General features: G+C 42.6%; 2 protein-coding genes across 7 annotated transcripts in view; both read left to right on the forward strand.

Annotated features, from left to right (window-relative positions):
* Positions 1-6847, forward strand: part of LOC149138877 (uncharacterized) — a 66099-nt gene extending 59252 nt beyond the window's left edge. For all 6 annotated transcript variants that reach the window (XM_089447167.1, XM_089447168.1, XM_089447165.1 and 3 more), the window contains one exon: positions 5105-6847. In XM_089447167.1, the coding sequence (XP_089303293.1) occupies positions 5105-6567 (1463 nt within the window). In that variant the 3' untranslated portion in view covers positions 6568-6847. The remainder of the gene's footprint in view (positions 1-5104) is intronic.
* Positions 6563-11484, forward strand: LOC149138878 (uncharacterized). Its single transcript, XM_089447164.1, has 2 exons — positions 6563-9061; positions 9416-11484. The coding sequence occupies exons 1-2, from the start codon at positions 6833-6835 to the stop codon at positions 10808-10810; spliced, it is 3624 nt and encodes a 1207-aa protein (XP_089303290.1). The 5' UTR covers positions 6563-6832; the 3' UTR covers positions 10811-11484.
* The last annotated feature ends 13029 nt before the right edge of the window (positions 11485-24513 follow it).

The raw sequence follows: 24513 nt of genomic DNA on the forward strand, positions 1-24513 counted from the left end.
CTACCTCGAGGATCTTAACTTTCAGAAGTTATATGGTAGTGATGTCAGACCAGATATGGGAAATGCCTCTGAGTTTCATAAACTCATTTGCATTGATGTTCTTGGTGAACTTTCGTCCGGACATATGTTTTGCAGTTAGCATGGTGGAGCTCATATTTGGTTGAGCCTCACTGCATTGGTGCCAAGAATCTTCTGAGATATTTTCAAGGCACAATCTCTCATGGATTGAGATACACTGTCGGAAATATGAAACTGCATGATTATTCGAATGCTGAGTGGGCAGGCAGTGTGGAGGATCACTAGAGCACTTCTCAGTGCTGGTTCTCTTTGGATTCTGCTTCGATATCATGGATGAGCAGGAAGCAGAAGTCGGTTGCTATAAGCACCGCCGAGACCAAATACATAGCTACGAGTATGATCTCGTGTGAAGCTGCATGGTTGCAGAAGCTCTTAAGTGAGCTGTTTGTACACATGATGAATACCACTGTGATTCTCTGTGACAACCAGAGGTGGGATTCGATTATTGAGGAATCCCGTATTCGATAATTTCTCCAGCAAATATACATCAAATACTACCTTATCTGGGATATGGTAAGTCGATGAGAAAGGAGTCTCCATCACATTGAGATTGATGTACAGGTCGCTGACATTTTGTCAAAGCCCCCGGGAAAGGTCAAATCTGTGACTTTCCCGAACGACTTGGAGTCGTTGAGGGACCTTCTTATAAGGGTCCTGCATGTTCCATGCATGAGCTCTGGGAGCTCTGGGGGGCTTGGGGTACTTACTGGAGCAACACACGATCACAGGGCGACTCACCCTCCCCTGGTGGTGCGCTATGAACAGGATGATTCGTTCTCTTGTGGGCCAGGATGATTCGTTCTCCGTGGCAACTGTGGAACAAGATGATTCGTTCTCCTGTGGGCCAGGATGATTCGTTCTCCGTGGCGACTGTGGAACAAGATGATTCGTTCTCCTGTGGGCCAGGATGATTCGTTCTCCGTGGCGGCTGTGGAACAGGATGATTCGTTCTCCTGTGGGCCAGGATGATTCATTCTTTGTGGCGGCTGTGGAACAGGATGATTCGTTCTCCTGTGGGCCAGGATGATTCATTCTCCGTGGCATCCATTGACAAGATGATTCGTTCTCCTGTGGACAGGATGATTTGTTCTCCTGTCAAGGCATCCTACCCATGCAGTCTGGGACTCATGGGAAGTACCTCTCATCTGAACAATGAGCAGGGAAATGAGGATAGGGACCATAGTAGTTCTATCGATCGATGCATCGTTGTATCTATCGTACTCCCTATGTTAGGATGACCTCCATTGATCTGGGATCAATGAAACTGACTTCGGGTCAGTAACAGTGATGTGACACACTCTCTTCAGATGAAACTGACTTCGGGTCAGTAGAGAATGATATGAGACATTCTCGATCAATTCTTCTTCTTCATGGTTTAGTAGAACAGAGCAGAGTAGAGCATAGCAGTGCAGGGCACCGATGGCAGAGATAGTACCGTTGGACATATGAATCAGCGGATGGAGTTCTCCCTAGTTGAGAGGGAGTGTTAAAATTGGCAACTAGGGCCAAACTCCATGTGGGTCATCTTATTTATGGCAGCTGATATTTTTCTTGGATCCCTCTCATCGAGAGGTGTAGGATTGATCTATAGATCATCCGATTCCGATAAGTAGTCATGGAGTTATGAATTTATTTGTGTTATAAGACAATTCGTCAAGGTCGGCCAGCAACCAAATAAACCCCACATGTGCTCAACGTTTTAGTATAAATAGAGGTGGCCTTCAAGTCATTTCAACACACACTTGGGATCTCTTCCTCTCTCTACTTGTCTTTGGATTTTAGTAGGAGGAGAGATCCTAAAGGATAACGCTGCCTTGATCTAGAGGGCAGAAAGCCGAAATTGCCGGAAAATGCTGGAAAAGCTGGAACTGTTGGAACTGTCGGAAAAGCCGGAACTGCCATAAAAGTCGGAATTGCCGGAAAAGCCGGAACTGTCGGGAACAGCCGGAACTGTCGGGGACAGCTGGAACTGCCGAGAATAGTCGGAACTGTCGGGAACAGTCGGAACTGCCGGGAACAGTCGGAACTGCCGGGAACAGTCAGAACTACCAGAACTGCCGGGACAGTCAGAGCATCTATCTCCGAAAGAGAGCAGCATGCAAGGGACAACTAACTAACATTGGGACAATTGTATGGTACTTAGCAACAAATACACCAAGCATGCAATGTTACAGCTAGCATGGAAGGGACAACTAGGATGCAACAACAAGCATGCTAAGGATAAGGACAACACGCATGCTAGGGACAACAAGAAAGCAAGGTGCAACCAACACATAGGTCAGGATGGCAACATGGTGCAGCAATGGCACATAATGCAGTACAGTGATGGGTATAGTCATGATTAATGAAGCGTGATGAGATGCAGCATAGTGATGATGGGTGCAGCATGGTGCAGCGCGGTGAGGTGCAACATGATGACGAAATGCAGCACAACGATAGGTGAAGGAGTCACCTTGGAGAATCAGTTGAAGCAGCATGTCTTCAACTGATCTCATGTATCATCTTCTTAGAGATGATCTATGCTCTTATCTAGATAAGTCAAAGTGTTGACTTTTGTTGTAAACATACTCTCTCTCTTTCTGCTGAACTATTGAAGAACATATAAGAAGAATTGATCAAGGGTTTCCCCACATTGGGGTTTGTCCCTGGCTAGCGCCACATCTTGTGTTCTCTTGTCTTCTGCGATTTATATTTATGTTCTATCTGCATTTTACTTTAATGCTGATGTAATTGCTAATCTGGAAAAGGTATTGAGCTAACTTTGAAAATTGAAATAAATTGCTCTAGCATAGAACATACCTAAAATTAACATTTACACTTCTTGGCTTATGAAAGTAGTTTTTGACTATGATCTTTTAAACGATAAGTTTATTCATTTTTATCTGAGATAACTTTGGCAAATTCTTTCCGCATCCTTGATACTGACTTTCAATTTTCTTGGAATATCACATTCGAGATATCTCTAAATTATTCTGTTAAAGGTATTATCAATTTTGACTTCATTGTAATGTCCTGGAATGCCATCATCTTCTTATAGGGAAACATCAATTTTTTTCCTCCATGTTTAACATGAACGTACCCAATTCTTTAAACCAAGATAAACAGAAAATTATGTCAATCTCTTCATTAAACATTGTTATGGCATTGAATTGGATATGCCATTGACCTGATGGGGCATTGGTGGCTGCTACAGACAAATGGCGACAACTAAGACGAGCAGGGTGACTGTGCTAGTATGACAACCGTTCGTACGACTGCAGCTTCAGCTGTCAGCTACAGGGCAGTGGCTGTGTGGACACGCTTGATGGCGGTTGTGCGGACACAATGAATGGCGGCTGCTCACTGGATGGTGGTTGCTTGCTGGCTGGTGGTGTTGGCAGTGGTCAGCGGCTGCAGGGTTGCAACTTTTAATTTTATTACTATATATATATATTATTTTCTTCAATTTTATTTATTTATTTAAATATATAATTTCTTTTTTATTTTAATATATAAATTGTTTTTGTAAGCTTGGCAAGACTACATCTTCATCATGTCCAATATATCACCCCGATCGGGGTGGGGAATTGAACTGGTGACTTCACATCAAGGAGTGCCTTAACAGAGCACCCAATCACCATCTATCCAAGACCCTGTGGACTATTTTTTATATATAATTATAATAATAATGTTATTATTAATTTATTATTATTGTTGTTGCTCTCTTTTTCTCTTTATTTAAATTTTTTCTTTTGAGTTTTTGTTTTTAATATATTTACTTTTTTCTTTTTTAATATATAATTTTTTTTATTTTTATTTTTATTTTTTTTAATATTTTTTTGTTCTTGGTTTTAATTGTTTTTGTTATTTAATGGCCAAGGGTTTGAATGTCACAAAACCTGCAAAATAGAGAAACTCCAAAATCTTTGTGTGGCTATGACAATGAAAATTTTGACCAAAGGTTGACGGCCAAAGGTCGGGATCGGAAAACAAGACTCTGGTACCAATGTAACGAACAAGCTTTGTATACTTACGGATATTCAAAATATTTGGAATATGTAAATATCCATTATAGGACAAGTAATATTTATATATAACAATGTTGAATGTATAAGAGATATGTTGGTTACAAATGATGACCCTGTTTATAATACATATAGTATATACTAGGAAAGGTGCTCTTCACAAATAATCATGTCCTTTAGGACATGTCTCTTCAATATATTAATTATATATTTATGTTTATGACAAATTGACATCATTCTTATAAACTCTATAAGTTCATTGCTTCCACCTTACTTGATTGAATGTTGTGTTTATTGGAAATTTAAATATCCAATTGTGGTATACACAAATTCTCTTGCATCCATTGTATTTTTTCTGTTCTTTCTTTGTGTAAAGAAGTGTTTTGATTATTTTAAAAATTTGCAACTATTTAACGTTACATCTTAGCGCACACCTTGCCTGGAAAGCTGAGAAACCAGACCAGTAGCACTATGCACAAATGACAACAAAACCACTGCCTAGTGTGTGGGGGGTGTTTCTTGTCATGCTTGCTGCCAGAGTCAACAGCTAGGTTAGGGTTTTCTTTTATTGGTGGGTTTCACACATCTCCTTCGCATTCTTGCCCAACATCTTTTTCACCCTTGATATACTCAGATGTAGACTTTGATCTGCTGTTGTACAGTCCTGCTTGTGCTGATTATGTGGACATTGCTCCAGTCACCAGTGGTAAACGGAAGTCTGAAAATGCTCCAGCTTTATGCAACCTTCATGGCTAGTCTCTGTATCTCGTAGCACAATTTGCATTTTGAATTTCTCATGTGGTTTGTAATACAGTTTACATAATTTTTTTTTCTCATTGTGTCAGAATAGAGGGTACCTTTTGGTTTGTGAATTTTGCTACATTTGTAACTTTTGTATGTCATTTTGTTCCCATATAAAATCACAATGTGAGCTTCTAGAGAAGATCCATTTTATGTACTAACTTGCCTCTGATATTAAAATAGAAAGTAGTTTTATGCTAATTACTTTTGCTTTTCCACAGATATGGATCTCAAAGTTAAAGACATGATGAAACTTATAGAAGAAGATGCAGACTCCTTTGCCAAACGTGCAGAGATGTACTATAAGAAACGGCCAGACCTTATTAGTTTAGTTGAAGAATTTTACAGAGGTTATCGTGCTTTAGCAGAACGATATGATCGCATTACTGGGGAGCTACATCATGTTCAGTGTAGTATGGCAGATGCATTTCCAAACCAAGTGCACTATGCAATGGATGATGTTTCTCCTAAAGCTTTGTTTATTATTAAACAGGGCCAGGGTCATTTGGGGAAAGAACCCGAGGGTTTTGATACTTTTTTGACAGAGACAGGTCGCGAATTTCTTGATAGTAAGCAAACTGTAAATTCTTCGGCTTCCTCAGAAGAAATGGGAATGGAAATTTCAAATCCAAAAATGAGTCCTCGTTTTCGGATGCAGAAAAGGACAGGAACTTCATCTGGGCAAATTGAAGTCCAAAATGAAATAACAAAATTGCAGAGAGAAATAGTAAGTTTGCAACAAGAGAAGGAAATATTGAAAGGAGACTATGAGAGAGGTTCTGAGCAATTCAGGGTTGTTGAGGAACAGTTATTAAAAATTCAAGAAGAACTGCAACATGTTCAAGAAGAGAACCACAAGCTCAATGAGGATTCATCATCACATGTTGCACGAATCAGTGAACTTGAGGGTCAATTGTGCATACTGAAGAAGCAGAAAAATGAACATATCGAGGAAGGAAAGGCTTTGAGTCAAAAGCCAAAATCTGAAACTCAAGAGAATGATAAACTTGTCTTAAAAATTCTGAGCTTGGAAGCAAAATTGGAATCAGAGAGACAAAACATCCAGACAGAACTTCAGTATGAATGCTCTACTCCTGAACACAGAAATAATGGGCAAGCCCTTGCTAATTTACAAGAAGAACTTTTCAAGTTTCATCATGAGAATCACAATCTCAGGGTACAGGTTATGACAGGGGTCCAGCAGTTGCAAAAAGCCAATGAAGAAATCCAGAACTTGCGGCAGGCTCTTTTAAAATCACAAGCAGAAAATGACACCATGATTTTTCAGTATCAACAAAGCCTGAAGTTGTATGAGTCTGCTGAAAATAGGGCAAAGGACCTGCAGATTAAAATGGCCCATCTAAACGAAGAAAACAAAAGAATCAAGGATGAAATTGCAGATGGAGTTCTTTGCTTGAATATTAAAGAGGAAAGAACACAGAACTTGGAGAGAGAGAAAAATGCTTTTCAACAGGATATTTGGCACAGAATTCAGAGGACAACTTCTTTACAAGATGGACCCATAACAAAATATAATGAGGAACAGGATGTTGGCATTAAACTTCAAGATGAGTCTGCACAAATGTTGAAGTTTGATGCTGTTCTTAAAAACTACCAACAGTCAATGAGTCAATTGCAAGAACACCAAAAAATGTTGTCAATTGAACTCCAAAGCCAGGAGTGAGAGGCTGAAGGATGCTGATAAACGAATAAAGGTTTTAGAGGAAGAGATTAGTCATTTACAAGAAGATAATTGCAATCTTAAGGAGAAATCATCATCTGCAGTTGTTTCTATTAAGAATTTAGAAAAGGAAGTCTATAAACTGGAAAAAGACAAGAATAGTTTGTTAAATGAGGTCACATTTCGAGTGGACCAGAGGAATGCACTACAGCAAGAACTTTATTGCTTGAAAGAAGACAGAAATGACCTTGACAGAAGATTTCAGACAATGCTGAAACAAATTCATTCCTTGGGGCTAGATGCAGAGAGCATTCAGTTAGTCTGTATTAATTTGCAGGATATTAGCCAGAAATTGAGGGAATACAGGCAAATAGGTGTGGAGGATAATGCCAATGTTCCTCAAGTTCTCCAGAAAATGGAGGAGTTCATGAAGAAAAATGCAACCCTTGAAAATTCAGTGGCATCTCATCATTTAGAATTAGAGAGGCTTGAGTTAGAAATAAAGCTCCTTCAACAAAATGTTCAGACCTTACAAGAGGAGAAGGTTGACATAATGGCTGAATCTAATCAGCACAATGGTCGAGTCAAAGAGTTGGAAGCGGAATTGGAAAATGTCCACCATGCTTATACCAAATTACAAGGAGACAACCAGCAGCTCAAAGACGAATTGGCAGATGCGCTTGTACATATGAAACACCTTGAAGAGCAAACATTCAATTGGCAGGGAGAGAAAGAAGCACTTCTGATTAAAATTGCAGAAAGTACTCACCAGGCAAGTCACTCACAGAAACGTGTTGATTTGTTGGAAGCAGAAGGAAAAGACCTGAAACACAAATTAGAGGAAGAAACAAGTAATGTGCAAATGTTAGAGATTGAAATAGATAAATTACAGCAGGTAATATGTCAAATGGAGGGTAGAAATCAGGTATTGTCGGATGAGTGTCAAAGGCTCATTGAAAATTGCAGCTCTGCGAAGGAAAAGTCAATAGAGCTGGAAAAGATAAATTCCAAGCAACAAAAAGAGCATGATATCTTTCAAAATAGCTTTTCAGCTGCAATAGAATATCAAAGGGAACTAGAAATAGAGATTGAAAAGCTGCAAAATATGCTTGATATGCCTTACAATGTTGAAGGAAAAGTGAGCGATGCTAATTCAAATGGCATGAAGTTGTTACATGGGATTGTTGAAAATGTCAAAAAGCTGCAAACAGAACTGTCACATCTACAAGAAGAAAATAAAAAGCTTCGAGATGATGTATCAGAAAAGACTGCACATTTGGAACAACTTCAAAAGGATATGTCTGTTTTATGCTCTGAAAAAGAATCCATCAAGGAGGAGACTGCTGCTGAGATCAACAAATTATCAAATCTTCAGCAAGAAATATTCGAATTACAGGCAGAAATGAGAGCTTTACAAATGAAGTTAGAGGATGGGATGGAGAGAGAGAGAAATCTAGAATCAGATCTTAAGAGTCTACAACAATCTTTGGTGAGTTCAAGAAGTGCACACTGTGCACTGGAAGATGAATGTCAGAGAACACTTGAGAAATACAGTTCTACGAAGGCATGCCTTAAAGAGTCAGAGAGCATGCTTTTGGAGATGGAACTGGAAAATCAGGCACTCCTTACTGAAACATTGGCACAAATGAGTCTTGTCACCATGCTTGAGAACGTCATTGTTGAAAAGGATGCGAATATACAACTAATGCAGAAACAACTGAACACCTTCCAGGAGAAATCTTCAGAACTTCAAAATAGGCTGCAAAGCTGTGCTACGAAAGCAGATATGCAAAAAGTTGAGAAACTTCGAGGATCAACACATGTCTTACATGAAGAGGAGCAACAGAGAGATGCAGACAATGAGTTCATTGTAATACAAGGACACCAAAAATTGAATTTGCAGATGCAAACAGGGTCTGGGTATGTTAAAGAAATGGAAGAACATGGGTACCATGGAGTAGCTCAGGAGAGAAAAGGAAGATTTGCAAAAGATTTTCCATCTTTCCAAACAAAAGATACAACATTTGAAATATCCAGTGATGAGATATCCTGTAGCGCTATTCAGGCCCGTGACTTACAAGGAGTTGTGATTCAACAGCAAGAACAAGGACGGAAGCCTATAGAACCAAGAGAGCACAGCCAAGAATCAGATATCAAAGCTGGGGGTCATCAGGAATCTCTGCAATTATCACAGTCAGGGGATATATTGTTTGAAGATGGGCATTGGAAGCATATTGATGAATTCCAGAACCCCAAGACAAGATCATGGGAATGTCAGAAAGGGAAACAAGGGATAGAGGAAGCACAAAGTTCTGCAGGAATTAAAGAATCTGAGTTAATGCTTGATCATTTGGAAACAGAGAAGAAGATCATGGGATCCAAAGCTTCATCAGTCCTCAAAGTCTGCTTGGAGGAAGATGTTGGTGCCTCAAAAGAACAAAGTGAAAGTGATTTATTTCAAATTGAATCTCGACAAACTGATGTTCAGAAACTTCAGGTAATGATCCCAATCTCACATACAAATGAAAAGTTGTTTATCAGGTCTTCTCGACTAGTCTATGTTGTGTAAGTTAGGACTAAGAGTAGCAACTTGCTTCAGGGAAATTTGCCAACAATCAGTGATTAGACTAGCGGTATTCTACATTACAGAACTCATTAATAGGAGGCATTTTTACCCCATTCAGCTTAGGATTCTTCATATTAATCATCCTGTTAATCTGAGTGGAACTGCCCTTTTTCATGTTTGTGTCACTAGAAACCTTACCCATTAAAACACAATCCTGGGAATAGTTGCAGGTGTACTCAATTTAATGAAAACTATGTTTTCATAAGAAAATGAACTGTTTTACAGGACCATTTGCAGAGACAATTCCATGAAGCTGTAGGTCAGCTGCAAGTAACAGAGGCAGGAATGTGTAGTGAAGTAGAGACTCAAGCTTGTGAATCAGATATTCTTACAACATGTCAATTTGTAAATGAGAAAGTAGAAAAGAATCAGTTGCTTAAAGATCACTGCCAGGACAGAATTAAGGAACTCTGTGATGCCCCGGCCAGATTAGAGGGCACAAAAAATGATAAAATGCAGCAGCTGGAATCTGAGAACCGGTTGCTTAAGGCAGAACATAAAAGCAATGAATATAAGATTGTTGAGTTTCACAAGGAGGAAAGAATTCTCGAAAATGGACTGCAGTCTGGGTTTAATGAGGTGGAAGATTTCAATGCCGAGATTCAAGAAACAGGGGAACTTGAAACTCAAAATCTTGATACAGAATTAGAGGGGAAATTGCTGCTAGCAGCTGCTGATGTGGATGGATCGGGAACCAGGAGTAGGCAGGTAAAAGAACTCCAGGCACGGATCAGAGAACTGCAGGTTATAATAAGAGATTTGCAGCAAGAAAATATTAAACTGAAAGGTCAGAGATGGAATAGAAGTCCAGTTGCCAGCATTATGGGAATGAAAGAAGAGCATCCCTATGTGAAAGCACTGAAAGGACAAAATTTGAGATTAACGGTTGTAGAAGGGTCCGTCAATGATCAAGAGGAGAAAGAGGTTATAGTCCATGAAGTCAAAACTGGGACAAATATTGAGGAAAAAGTCAGACATGAAATCTATCTTTTGCAAGAACAAAATGTCAAATTTTGGACTAGGGTTGATTCTGTGACTCAACAAATCCAAAAGTTCCAACTCACTTTTGAAGAATTACAAGAGAAATTTCAGAAGATGATGCAAGATGCTAAGCGACCAAAAGAAGATAGATCGAGAGGAGTAGAAAATAATGCCATTGAGAAGAAGTTTCGAGAGTTGCAGGATGAACTTCTTCAGTTTCTGGAACTTAATGATATGCTAACAAAAGAGGTTCAATATAGATTTGCTTCTATAAATAGAATACATGCAGAGATTGCTGCTACGAAGGGAGGCTGTTCAGGAGATGAAGGTGAAGAAATAGAGTCTGCCCTGAGCCAGGAAGAGGGGTTGCAAAGAGAAATTCTAAGCATCCAGGAACAAAACAGCAAAATTGCAGATAGGCTACAGGCTGGATCAGATAAAGCACGAGGCTTGGAATTTGAGGTAGAAAGGATTCTACTGAAGTTTCAAGGAGAAATGAAAACATCAATCTCTGGTCATTCCAAGAAGGAACATATTAGTAGAGTAAGAGTTCCGTTGAGAACTTTCCTCTTTGGAAAAAAAGAGCATGGACAGAAGCGACGAGCTTTTTGTGCCTGTACACCTGTTACTAACGAGTAAGTTGAAGTGTGCAAGGTACCATTCCTAATCACCATTGCCAGATTTTTTACACTCTACAATGAGTCAAAGTATCATGTTCAATATCATGAACTCCAAACTTGTGGATGTAAAGTTTTAGTGGCACTGTGACACATGAGCAACCTCTATGAATTGGAGGAAAACTAGAGAGGATGGTGTCCATGTTTACCGAGATATTTGTAGCCAAGATAAATTGGACTAAACGTGAAAGACCAAAATCAAGCACTCAGGGGAGGTTGGGTTAATCACGGGGACTCAGTTTTTAAAATGTAAGATGTGCTTTACTGAGAGCCAAAGGCAGCATGCCTTCGATCCAGGCGTTAGTTTATTTTCGAGGAGCACATTCTCAGGTGGGGATGCTATTGTAAATTTTATGATTTTGAGGTTTATTTCAGTTCTGGCAATTACTTAGTATTTTAAATCAAAATTAGTTTCTCAAGAATTCTTCCTGCAAAAAAATTATACATGTAAGTAGATGTTGGATCTATCAATCAACTTGGGTCGCTATTATTGGGTGATCTGTGATCTGGGGACTTTCCTTTAAATGTATGTTACATCATCGAACATCTATTGTCAAAGAAAGTCTTTGGCATGTTTGTAGTTGGTTTCTCCAGATGATATAAACGGTAGTAAATAAAATATGATCGAATTGAAAATTTTGTGGCTTATGTATTCTACTGCATTTTGTATTCAAATGTAGCAAAGGATCGAGTGAAAGCATATGAAACTGTTAAAGAGTTAAAAACTCTTTTAACTCTTGGACAACTTGTGCCTTCCGACTTTGCAAATACATAGAGATTTTGATCTTCTTCTGTGAGCTGTCCATTGGTCAAATCCTAGGATACATGCCATTACTATGTTCATGAAACTTCAAGAAAACAACAATGGGAAATAAACTATTGATCCATTCTTCGTCTGTGGACTTAGTCTTACTTGTATGTCACTCCTCTTACTGTAATAGAAAGGGGGAACACATCACTTCATTATCATTAACACGAAGAGAAAGCAAGGAGGGTACATCACCTCATTATCATTAACACGAGGAGAATCCATAGAGAATGTAACCTCTTGTTGTGTGATTCAACATTTGGGTTTATGTAGCTGTTGGAGAATGAAGTGAAGGTAGGGTTTGCTAGTGATTAGTGGGTGGTGCCTTAGCTAGTGTTTGCACTACTTGTATTCCTTTTACAGTTGTCTTTGAGTCTTTGTGATTGTGTGATATATGAGATGGAAGATTTAGGGTTTATGTGAAGTAAACCTTGGAAAAGACTTGGATGCAAGGGGCTGCCTTGAGTTCTTAGCATGAGTTAGACCTAGGGTTTTTGGGATGTAACCCTAGAGCAAGATTTGTAGCATTTGGATGTAATTGGAGTTTTTATGTTGCATACCTAGTGAGTCTCCTTGATAATTTGTGGGATGCAAATTGGAGATCATATGGTGGATTTGGTGTTGATACCAACATGTTGTGGAGCCTTTGATGTGGTTAGATAGTTGGGTGGGATGTCTTGCTAGGTCTTTGTATTGTTGGTGGATACCTTAACTAGGGTTTGAAAAACAGTTGGAGAGCCCTTGCTTGGAATGAGTCAAAGGGATTTTTTTACCTACTTGAGATGAGTTGAGGTATTGTACTTTATTTTCATTTTTTCAATATACTAGCCTAGATCCATCTTAACCCCGGATCTATCAAATGTCAAGAGGGATCAAATCTCTCGAGGTGCAAACCTATTTTTTGAGTGAAAAATTTGAGGAAAGGTTTGCACCTCGAGAGACTTGATCCCTCTCGGCGCTTGATAGATCTGGGGTTAAGATGGATCTACGCTGGTTTTCGTGCGCGATCATACAAAATTTGTTGAACATCTAATTATTTTGATCTTTTTAAATATGCTAAATATGTCTAAGATTAATTTGGTCAATTTAATTGGGCTGAGAGGCGCTCTACAATGCAGTATGGGGTAAATCTCATGTAAACATGTAAATGTATATGTAAACATTTAACATGTAATGTTTAACATTTAACATTTTTAATCTAATGTTGGCCCTATATAGAAATCAATCTAATTATTATTATGTATAAACACAATATAAATTTAAAATATAGAGAGGTTTATGAACACTCAAAAAATAGGTATGGTAAATAAATAACAATATAAATAAATTGGAGGTATGGTAAATAAATAAAAGCTCTTTTTATATTTACTCCATAAACCTCTTTATATTACGAAAAAAAAGTTTTTGTTTCGGTGAAGCCTATGGGCCAAATACCATTTTAATACCATGGGCCAAATACCATACTAAAAAAAGAGGTTTTATTTAGATGAAGCATATGGGCCAAATACTATGGGCCAAATTATTATTAATACCGTGCAAAAAGACATTATTAACCCTAATATTATTATTAATAAAAATAAAGATGGCACATGGTATTGCCCCATGGTATTGAGAACCAATGGCATTGATCCATGTAGCATATTTAAAAGGGCGAATTAAACCAACATAGATCCATCTTTACTCTGGATCTATGAGATCCATCTTTACTCTGGATCTACGAAGCGGCGAGAGGGAGTGCTTGGTAGATCCAGAGTAAAGATGGATCTATGTTGGTTTTAAATTTGCTTAATTACCTCAGTTTGTTGAGATGGGAGAGGCTGTTAATAATTTGAATGATGAAAAATGATGAAATAAAAAATTCGAATGTAAAGTGACAATGTAACAATGTTGAATGATAGAAAATGCGAATAATAATAATGTAATTAATTACAAACAATCTTCATTGTGATGAATCTCACACTGTTTTCTTCTACTGTTTTTATTGTCACACCTATTAGTTTTGCCATATTTTCATATCAAACATACGAAAATGGCACTTGAAATCATAGATCATTCAAATATTTAGCTTGATCTACTGTAGTAAAAATCATACCTTGTCTCACTTTCTCTCCAATATTAATAGTAGCTTTCTCCAAAGTCAATCATTGTGATTTATGGAGTGTTAAACCCCAAATAATTTTCAATGGTAGTTGTTTTCTTTTACGTCATTTGAATGAAGTGATTAACAATGTTGAATGATGGAAAATGAGAATAATAAGAAAGAAGCCAATTACAAATAGTTTACAACAAACATTTTGGGTAGGTGAACGTTTTATTTATGATGAAAATTCAAGTAATGTATTTATCGCTGAATCACTGTGACACAGAAGTCAATGCACATCATCAATAAAATTTATGTGCTTACATTGAAATCAATGCATAATATTAATCTAATTACTTTGAAATTAATGTACATCATACATATAGTTGCATCAAATTAAAAATCAACATCCACACTGAAATCAATGCATCTAGTGCAAACAATTTATAGGATTAGAAATAAACATCTATACTGAAATCAATGCATTTAGTGCAAGCAATCAAATAGGATTAGATATCAATATGTACATTGAAACCAATGCACCCAGTGCAAACAATCAAATAGAAGTAGAATTCAACATTTACACTGAAATCAATGCATCTAGTGCAAGCTATCAAATAGAATTAGAAATTGACATCTACACTGAAATCAATGCATCTAATGCAAGCAATCAAATATGATTAGAAATCAACAACTACACTAATCAATACACATATTTTATGGAAAAACCAAAATATTCATGAATTTCTAGATCTAACTTCTATGTATGTATTTGTCTCTATGTGTCTCTTTTTTCTTCTTTCTCTTTCCACCTTTCATCTCTGTGTCTATCTCCCTCTCTCTCCTGTCTCTCATCCTCCCTCTCTCCACCTCTCTGTCCTCTCTCTATCTCTCTCTTCTTCCCTCTCTCCCCATGCCATCGATATCTATACCTCCCTTTATCTCTCCTTATTTGTCTATCTATCTCATGCCCTAAATACATGTCGCTCTCTCTCTCTCTCCATATTTATCTCTCTTCCTCCCTTCCCTTTTGTCTCTCCTTTATCTCTCTATATCAACCCGCAAACATACTCTCTCCCCATATCTATCTATCTATCTCTCCATCTTCCTCACCCTCTCTCTCTCTCTTCCTCCCTCCCTCCCTTTGTCTCTCTCTTCTTCCCTCTTTGCCTCCTCCATCTATATCTCTATCTCCCTTTGTCTCTCCTTTGTCTCTCTATAGCGCCCCCCAAACATATACTCCCTTTTGTTGATTTTTGGTAGCATCGGATATGCTTTAGCCATGAAAATTGGTGGAGTACATGAGATCTCCAAGACCTAGAAATCGTTTGGGGAAATTCCACCAGGATGGAGAGATATTAAAATAATTAATATTTTTAATGGGGTTCCTAAGTCTAAACTTAGGAAAATTAAAATATTAATGTGTATTAATATAATATGGGTGAGAAAGTTCTAAATAACAAGGATTAAGCCAAATCTAATCTTAGCCGTTGATTAGGGATTTAATCTCGGCCGCTGAATCGTCAACAAGAAAAATATAAGAGGAGGCTTGAGGGTCAGTTGGAGATACGCCAAGTTGATCAAGAGTTTGATTTATGGGGTAGGGTTTGCTGAGAAATTGAGGGGTAGAAGGCCGAGAATACATAGCAGAGAGGTAGAGAGAGTGTCAGAGAGACATCGCAAAGCCTTAGAACGCTGACACAACGGCAGCCAGGACTAATGCAGAGGCAGTAGAGGTTGACGCAGGCAGCGCAAAGGGCTGCAGAGCTGACGCTCGGCTGAAGAGGCAACACCGAGGAATTTTCGTGGGGCAGACTGAGAGCTGGTTAGTTTATGTAGAGCCGTAAAGGGTGATGTAGTCCCTGGAGGGTGACACAGTTCCGAGGGTAGCTTGGAGCAGCTTTCGCAGTCCAGCGAAGGGCGCAGTCGAAGTCACTATGAGACTATTCATCCGGTTGCTGATTAGCCAGAATATATCTTCTGTAGGTCACTAGGCAGTGGGAGATGTATCTTCTATCTGCACTCAGCTGTATCTTCTGCACTCTAGCAGTGGCCCGAGAGATCTGTAATAGAAGTCACTCTGGCTGGACAGAATATATGTTTCTGGGTATATAGGATCCATAAACAACAGGCGTCGTCGAGAATATGAATGACGTCTTTCGACGGATTAGCTTCTGCTTTACTGTAGTCAAAGTATCTTAGGAATTATTAGGCCAATGCTTCGAATGAGTCGATGGATCTTGGCTGAGATAAGTAGATAGGTAGGAATGAAGGCAATAGTAGATCACCGTATACGTAAGCTGCTAAACCAACACGGCTCTAATCATCAAGGTGGATGGGCACCAACAGATAGACTGGGATACTGCCATCAAGGTGTGATTCTCCGCTATCGTGCACTCAGCTAGAGTAAGGGATGTAGGTACATAGAATGGATGGCATAACATCAGGTTTAGTACTGCTGTTCTACTTTATAGCATTACGTTCCGATCTTTAAAGCACCAATCGTGGCTATAATCGATCACTGAAACTAACCGGTTAACTCAACTGTATCACTACCAAATACTCAGATTGGGAGTCAACATGTGTTGGTCATCAAGAAGAAAGCTAGGTCGATTCCGCTCAGCTGTATGCTTATAACTACTATTGGCCAGAATCATACAAAGGTTGTAATGATAGAAAGAGTGATGATGATAGCACTAATTCAAGCTAGATACACCAATAAGTAGGTTGTTAATGCCCGGAATAAAGGCAATCATGTACTGGTATTAAGGTACTTGTTGGCTTGTTGGGGCCTGACCCAGGTTCAGAGGTGATTTAGCCAAACAAATTTCGGTACTACTGGCCCTTCCAGCAACAGTCCGCGGAGCGCGAATTGAGGTCTCACTCGAAGTAGTATGGGAGGGTGCTAGAACCAGGTTTCCACACCCTGGAGATGTCTGATGAGTTCAAGTGGTCCGCGGTTCGACCCTGCGCGCACGTCGCTATGCGCACTTACCCGTACCTCGCAACCTGAGATGCTGCCTTCACGCAGCCCTACTCGGGAGTCCAACGCTGTTATTACCTAAGTCCTTACTAGGGTTCCACTGTTAGTTGATTAACTTAGCCTACTTGTATGCGTTAAGTTATACTTAGCAATGTAAATCATTCATACAAGTGCGCGCAGTAAATAAACAATATGATTGCAATTTATATCAAACAGGTAATAACCCAAGAACAGATACATGGGATTAAGATAAAACTTCTCTTTATTATTATCCTCCTCGGTTACAGACTCGACTCCACCCTGCGCACTTAGCTGCAGGGGTCCGCGCACTCAGCTGCAGACAACTAGGCCTCTGCGCACTCAGCTGTAGAGCCTTCTCCTACTCTACGACCCAAAACACACTTAGACACTTAGACTCTTGCTCTTCGCCTCTACTTTTCCATCTATTACTTCGCTACTTTTACACTTAGAGCCTCACTCTATTTATACAATCCCATGGTTCGCAGACCATGGGTAGGCCGACATTACATTTACAAGACTAGGGCGGACAACCCTGTGACTCTATCATACATTTCGCGCTCCGTGCCCGCAATTCGCGGAGACTTTACAACAATATTGGGTCAAAACTTGGGCTTTGAGCCCCAAAACATGCTTCGGGGGGATTCCATGCCCAATAGGCCCCCAACACAAACATCGTGACTTGCCCTCGAGTCACTCTGTCAACGCGACGATCTTGGCACAGAGTTCCTCCAACTGTCCTCGAACTGTGCTGATGTCGGCAACGCACTGAGCCGTTGCTTGCTGAATCTGTTGCATCCTCTGTTCTGAGACCTCCGTGTCTGGGGCGCTTCTCTGCATTAACGTGTGCATCCCCTGTATGTGCGTGAACTTTCCTTCGATGTTTGCCGTGATAGTGAAAGCCTCGTCGATCCACGACTGGACGCGCGCTTTGAGAACTGCCTCCTTATGTCGCACCGCGTCCACCTGCTCCTTCAATGCCTTAGCTTGCTGCATCCTTGCAAGCCATTGAGTGAGGACTACTGTCTACGCAGTTCCTTGGACACTGTCGTATTGCTGCTGGAGTTCTCGTGCCTCTGTCTCCAGGCGCTGGATGTTGGGGTCCTCCTGCAGAGTTGTGAGGACCTCAAGTGCTTTCTCCAACAACGTGGTATAGTCTTGCACTGCACCTCCAATTTCTTTCAATCCCGCTGCGCTAGCGCTAGCGCTGTTCTCGGACCTCCGGGGGAGTCGTAGGCTGTGCCTTTAACCGCAGCTCAATGATTTGAAGATTCAACTCCAGTTGAACCTTGGTCGTTTCTTCTCTAGCCTCGCTGACTCCGATTGCTAACTTGTGGATTCACACCTCTACTAGTAGATCTGCTAGGATGGCCAACTCTGGGACGCGTCGACAAGCGTTGTCTACCACCTGCACCAACTGTTGATTCTGCGACACCAATTTGTCGCGCTGGAAGTTGAGTTGTTCCATGTTTATCTTTTGCTCGCTAAGAACTTGGATCGCGCGACTCTCCCTAGCGCGCAGCGCTGCCGTTATCCCATCCTGTAGTAGATACAATGTCTCACGCGGAAGGGCAACCAAATTAAGGCCAAGGCCTTTGATCATGTTAACCGCAAATCTATCGGTCTCGTTTGCTGCTACTAGGGCCCCTTCCGGTAACACTATTGTGTTTTCCATTCGTGCGTGCAACATCTGTTCTGCTGCCGAGGATCCTGCTGCAAGGTGGGTCGAAAGGGTACCCACCTGAGGGGGCCACACCTGTAACTCCTGTAGCTGCGCCTTGAGGGACCCCAACACAATGTGGTGCTCCTGCATAAAATCCTGAAGGGCCTCATTGGTGACATCGCGAATCGTTTCGCCGATGTCATGCAGATCACCTTCAGTTAAGGTGATCGGGTCAATGGCCAATTTCGAGGCCTTGACCTTCTTCCTCAGTCCTGCGCGCTCTGCCATGTGTGGGAGCTTTAGCTGTGTGGACGCGGTCCCTGGGTCCGCGCTCCCTTTTGCTGTTTCTACTTCCTTTGCCTCCTGCCCATGCGAGGATGTTTCTTGTCCCTCGTCCTCATTTGCGGTCACTACCTTTGCCCCCTGTGCTGCTGCTGCTGCTTTTGCGACCTCCTTCTGTTCGGCGGCTTGCTGTGCCACTTCGCGCGCTGCCCTTACCTCAGCTGCTGCTGTTTCTTTCCGCCTTTTCTCGGTCAATTGTGTGACGCGCAGCTTGGCATCATCCTTCTTCTTCTGCGCTGCTGCCTTCTCATGTTCTGCAAGATCTGGGGCACGCCATTCCGGAGGCCATGTCTCCAAGACATTAAAAATGGCATCGTCAGTGGCTACAAAAGGTAGCTTCGTCCAATGCTTTGCCGGATCCTTACGCGCCCTGATAAAAATGTTGTGCATATCAACTTTAAAGTCTGCAAAACACTGCACACTGTTGTACACCGTGGGCGACAGGCGCGGCCTGCGATTGATCCACATCTGGATGCTCTTCTCCATGAGCACTCAGAAGATTTTGGTGTCGCGTACCCGTTTCGCATCCTTTGTGGCCTAGAGCGAAGTGTACTTCGCGGCCTCCGGTAATTCTATGTTAACGCTGGGGAATTGACTGTCCTTCGACAGTTCCTCTACGAGCATTATGGATAACAACAACCACACATAGTGGAAGGTTTTGCCCTGCACTTGGGCTTTGCGACAATTTTTCAAAAATTCATCGCAGAGGAATTCGGACCAGTTGAACTGGACCCCCTCCGCGCACTGCTCGGCCAGTGCGACCATCGGCGCCGGTACCTCATCAGCGCGACACTTCCTCATAACTTTGCCGGCCAAGATTTGGGTTGCTATGCGTACCCCTTGTCCTTGATGCTGGAGATGGCGTAGCCCCTCTTCTTCTTCTCCAGCTTGTATTTCGTCTTCATGGCTTCTGCGAGGGCCAAATCACTGCCCTTTCCTTCGGCTATGTCGCGGGGAGTCGAGAAATGCGGTGAATGAGGTCTGTCGTGATGGGGATAGGCTCCTCCAGCCATAGATACCCATCATGCACCAGGCAAAGCAGCTGCGTGATGACAAAAATGGTTATGGGCACGCGGTGGAAATGCAGCATCCATAATAAGTTCAACAGCCCGGTCTTTTCCACACCGCACAACCACTTCCGCGGTTCTAACGTTGTCACCACCCCCGCAATGTTCTGCTTCATGAGGTTCCCGATCTCCAGTTGAGGGAACTTCTCGCGGTCAGCGAGGTCCCAATATTCAAACTTCATGGTTCTAACGTTGTGACCACCCCCGCAGTGTTCTACTTCATGAGGTTCCCAGTCTCCAGGTGAGGGAACTTCTCGCGGTCAGCGAGGTCCCAATATTCAAACTTCATGGTTGGCACGCAGCCCAGGTGCGTGCCTTCAAACACAATGCCGTCTGGGAGGAGCGGGGTCTGGAGTGAACTCTTAGTTTCGTCCAGGTCCTTCGGCACTTTGGTCTTTCCTTTCCACGGAGGGACATATGCGGGTAGTTTTGTTGCAGAGCGTGTAGGTTGAATATCCTCCTCCATGCCTTCGTCTTCCTCTACGATGATCAGGGCCTGCAAATCTTCTTCTTCCTCATCTATTTCTATCGTGACAACTTTCCCCTTTTCTGCCATCGATTGTTTGCTGCACAACAGGTTCCTCGGGGACACGCATACTGGAGCCATTCCCTGTTTATCCTTCTTGGGTCTTAGCGTACGCGGTGATTTGGGGATCTCTGCTACAACCCCGACACCTTCTGGAACATCTTCCACCATTGGGGTCTGTGCGGCCTCGCCAGCGGTTACCTCTTCAATTCCCAATCCATCCTTAGTTGCGATCATCGTATCTAGGCTATATTCTGTTACTCGCGTATTCAGGGGCTCAATTATCGCTTGGCTCTCAATGCTCAGTGCTCTGCTCAATCGCTCAATTCTCAAATGACCAAGTGTTGTTTGCTGGCCAGCCCTTTGTGTTTTATAGTGCCTTTTGAATTCGAATTCGACCGTTCCCCCCAATTCCAGTCCATTAATGCTTTCTTGGCGGCAGATTTTCCCAAATCTTGCCCATAAATTGCGTCTTAAATGCCCACCACTCGCTCCATTTGGCCTCAAGTCAAGCATCCCATTGTGAATAGTGACTTCAACGGTCACTTTCCGGCCAGCCCATGTGGCAGCGCAACCCTCCGTGCGCAGTCGTGGACCTTGTGACGCTTTGCTTCTGCGCACATCCCTAATACCGCGCAGCACCCGGGCAGAATAGTTTATAATCCCGCGCTTCCTTTCAATTACCTGGAGAGCTAAGACTGTCCTTCCCGCGGATAGTCAAGTGGTCGCACCACCCGTGTGGGGCTCCATCTCGTCCTCCACCATGGTTCGCGGAGAATCCTCACCTTCCATTGTTGTGGTCGGCATCGCGCACTTTACTACTTGCAACGCGCTACCCTAGTCACTACGTTTGGCGATATGCGGTCCAAGCCAAGGCAACAGACTAACCAATTCACGACGATAGTGCTTAAACTTGTCAGTATGATTGTACGCACCTTGCCTTACCATCCTAGGTTCTTCGACGAAAAACACTTCCTTTATCTCGTCCTCCAGCTTCTTGACCTCCGTGTCCATCATAACGCTTTTCTTCCTTAATCATACCCTTTCTTTTTCAAGTTCGCAGAGTCTAAAGTTTCCCCATCGGATTTCTTCCTCAAGTCTTATGTGTTTTGTTTCTCGCGGCTGTGTGATTCCTTCGTTCCGGGCTTTGCGGACCGTCGTATCTACGGGTGCTGCTATGCGCGGACTAGGCTTCGCATGCTCCATAGGGATTACAGCCCCTGCTTCATACTTCAGCTTTGGAAGTGCTTGCGTGGTCAGGGTTTTGCACATGGTCCTATAAGCCCATAGAACTGCTGGTACGCGCAGGTCCCAGTGCGTTTCACCTGGTGGACCGTGTTCAACACTTCGCACACCTTGTTAGAGGCTTCCCCGCGGATAATCTTTGGTGCACTCAGTCTTATCATACTTCGTCGTTCGCGCCGTCATCTTGCCCGCTCTTGCTTATTGTTCTTGTTTTCTATCGTGAGGACGGTGTGTGTTCGTGCAGGTTGCGTACCATACGCCTATACTCATCTGGAGAGGTGGGCGCGCATGCTGTTTCGTCCGTCATACCCGGCTTCCATCCGCAGCTGAGGCTTTCCAAATCGTATAAGCATCACCCTTCTGCATTCGCGCCAGTCCTCAAAACGCTGCTGGCGCGTACCCCACCACCTTGCGGGCGTAGCGCAATCCCTAGTTCAAAGCATCGTACCGTTGCTGTTCCGGCACCTCTCTTTCAAACTTGGTCAAGAAATCATCTACTTCGCTCAACCCCTCATACATAGGAAGATCTTTTACCTCTGTTGTCACGCAGCGCAGTGATATTACCATCATGTTGCAATTGAGCGTGGTTACCTCGTGTAACCGGTTCTGCCATCGTTCTATTTCCTCGTCCGAATTTGAGGTGCAGGAGCTTTCGTGCTCCCACGAAATCCTGCCATCCGCTGTAGGATTCACCCAATACTGTTCCCGAGTGGTTATCTTGTAGATACAGTGTAGATTGTCGTTGCGCACTAGCTCTGTGTAGTGTGATCCTTCCGTAGGGTCTAAAGGTACCACTACGCGTAGTGACTTTTTCTCAAAAATCATCTTGCGCTTATTTATATTTATCATTCCATTCATGTGAGTGGCCCAATCTATTCCTAGTAGCGCGAGATAGGGATCGCTGTCATCGACAATCTCTATCACTTCGAAATCTGCAAGCGCGCTCGCACCTTCGATATCTATCGTTTTTCCTGGAAATCTTCCCATCGGTAGGATCTTTTGCTGGTTTGCCATTCGCAATTGAATAGGAGACCATTGCAACGCGGGCCTGCCCATGCGCTCCCATGTTTGCTTTGGCAGTATGTTCGCATCCGATCCTAAATCCAGAATCACTTGATCCATTTCATATTCCCCGATTTGCGCAGTCAATCTCATCTCCCTTCCTGTTCGCGTTGTGTGCTTCCCGAGCTTCCGGACTACGCGCGGTTCTCCTGACCCAACGCACCTAGTGATGAGTTCCTGCAATCCCTTTACAGCCTTGCTGTTGCGCAACAACTTCATGCATGTCTCCAGAAAGGTAGTAAGCATTGATGGGTCCATCTCTGGTTTTCATTTGTCTTTACTACATGAAGTGGAGGCCTCTGTGAAGTTCTTCTTAGCTTCCATGAATGTCTCCTTCGTGCGCTCCAAATCGAACTCTGCTTCCTTTGTAGGAGCCTTGCGAACCCAAGCACTCTCTTCGGGCTGCTTTCCTTTGTCATCTCCTGTCGTGATACCGCTTCGGAGCACGATGTTTACATTTGGGTCCTCCTCGCGCGACTCAGACCTCATCATTTGCAGGTTCTGAGTCGGGGGAGGCTGGAGCGTTTCTTTATCGTGCAACCTTGCTATCAGTGTAGGGCAGTTCTCCATCTCATGATCAAACTGGGTACAATATAAACATGATTCCCTCGTCGGATTTGTACAATCGCGGGGATTTGTACAATCGCGGGCATAATGCCTTGGCCCTATGCAATTGCAACAAATCAGCTGTCCGCAACCCCTTCCCGGTCCCATTCCACCTCGAACTCATCCGCGCCCCTGAAATCCAGTGCGCACCATCCCCGCATTTTGATCGAGGGCTCGCGTTTCAGCTTGAACTCTGTAGGTAGGGGTTCAATCCATCATTAGTTCGTAACTTCTACAGGTGCGCTCATCATGGCCTACTGATTTGCAGAAATTACAAAACAACTGTTGGGACGTCTGCGTATACTTTTGTAATAGGTGGCAGTTATCTGTAGCATGCTTCCCTCCTATCTGACAAATCGCGCACCATAGTGCAGGCGCTGCGCTCAGTCCTACTGGTGTCTTTAGTCTCAATGGCATCGACCCTCCTCCCGCCAAGTAATTCGTGAAAACTGGACAATGGTCCTTCTCATGCCCCTGGCCCTTGCATTTTATGCACCATACCTCCTTGCGCGCTTTTGGGCGAGTTGTCCTGTCTTGTTTCAAGCTCTGCATCTCGAGACACAAATTGTTCAACTGCCCCTGGATCTGTTGGAATCTCAGACTAGGATCTTGTATTGGGGTGTCGTGTAGTCTCATTGCAATCTCCAAAGCTTCAACTTGAGTGGATAGCTTCTGCTGTGACAGCGCCGTCCTTAGATGCGACGTTAGTGACGTTACAAACCATGCACGACGCTGCTCATCCGTTAAGGTCATGTTGGCTTCGCGAATCATACCCTTCAGTCTCTGATTCAGCTCCCAGGGGGTCTCGACTAGAAGCATCGCAATTTCCTTAAACCCGATAATCGATTGTGTCTCCGATTTTGGCCCGCTAAATTCCCTGTTTAGCTCAACTTGGATATCCGCGATCCCTGCGTTTGGATTGTCATTAGAATGCTTAATATACCACGTCAGTGCGTGATTCTGCAACACACTTACCAACGTTGCCTTCTTTATGTTGTCATCCACGACTCCTTGCATTTCCCATACAACCTTTACCACGAACGAAAATTGGTCTCGATCTTCGTTCCCTACCCCTTTGAACACCGACAATTTAATTGCGCTCGCCATATTGAACTGTGGCGGTGGCGGAGGTGGTGTGGGCGGAGATGGGGGTGAAGATGGTGAAACTGGTGGTGGTGTAGGTGGGGGTGGTATGCGCGGAATTCGCTACCTTATCAGACTGATCGCACTTATAGGTGAAACTTTCACAAGCTCTTCCTTGCTTT

Source organism: Pinus tabuliformis, chromosome X (assembly GCF_031772625.1).
Source record: "Pinus tabuliformis cultivar Carrire ecotype Pingquan chromosome X, CPIR1, whole genome shotgun sequence".
In the NCBI taxonomy this organism is placed as follows: Eukaryota; Viridiplantae; Streptophyta; class Pinopsida; order Pinales; family Pinaceae; genus Pinus; species Pinus tabuliformis.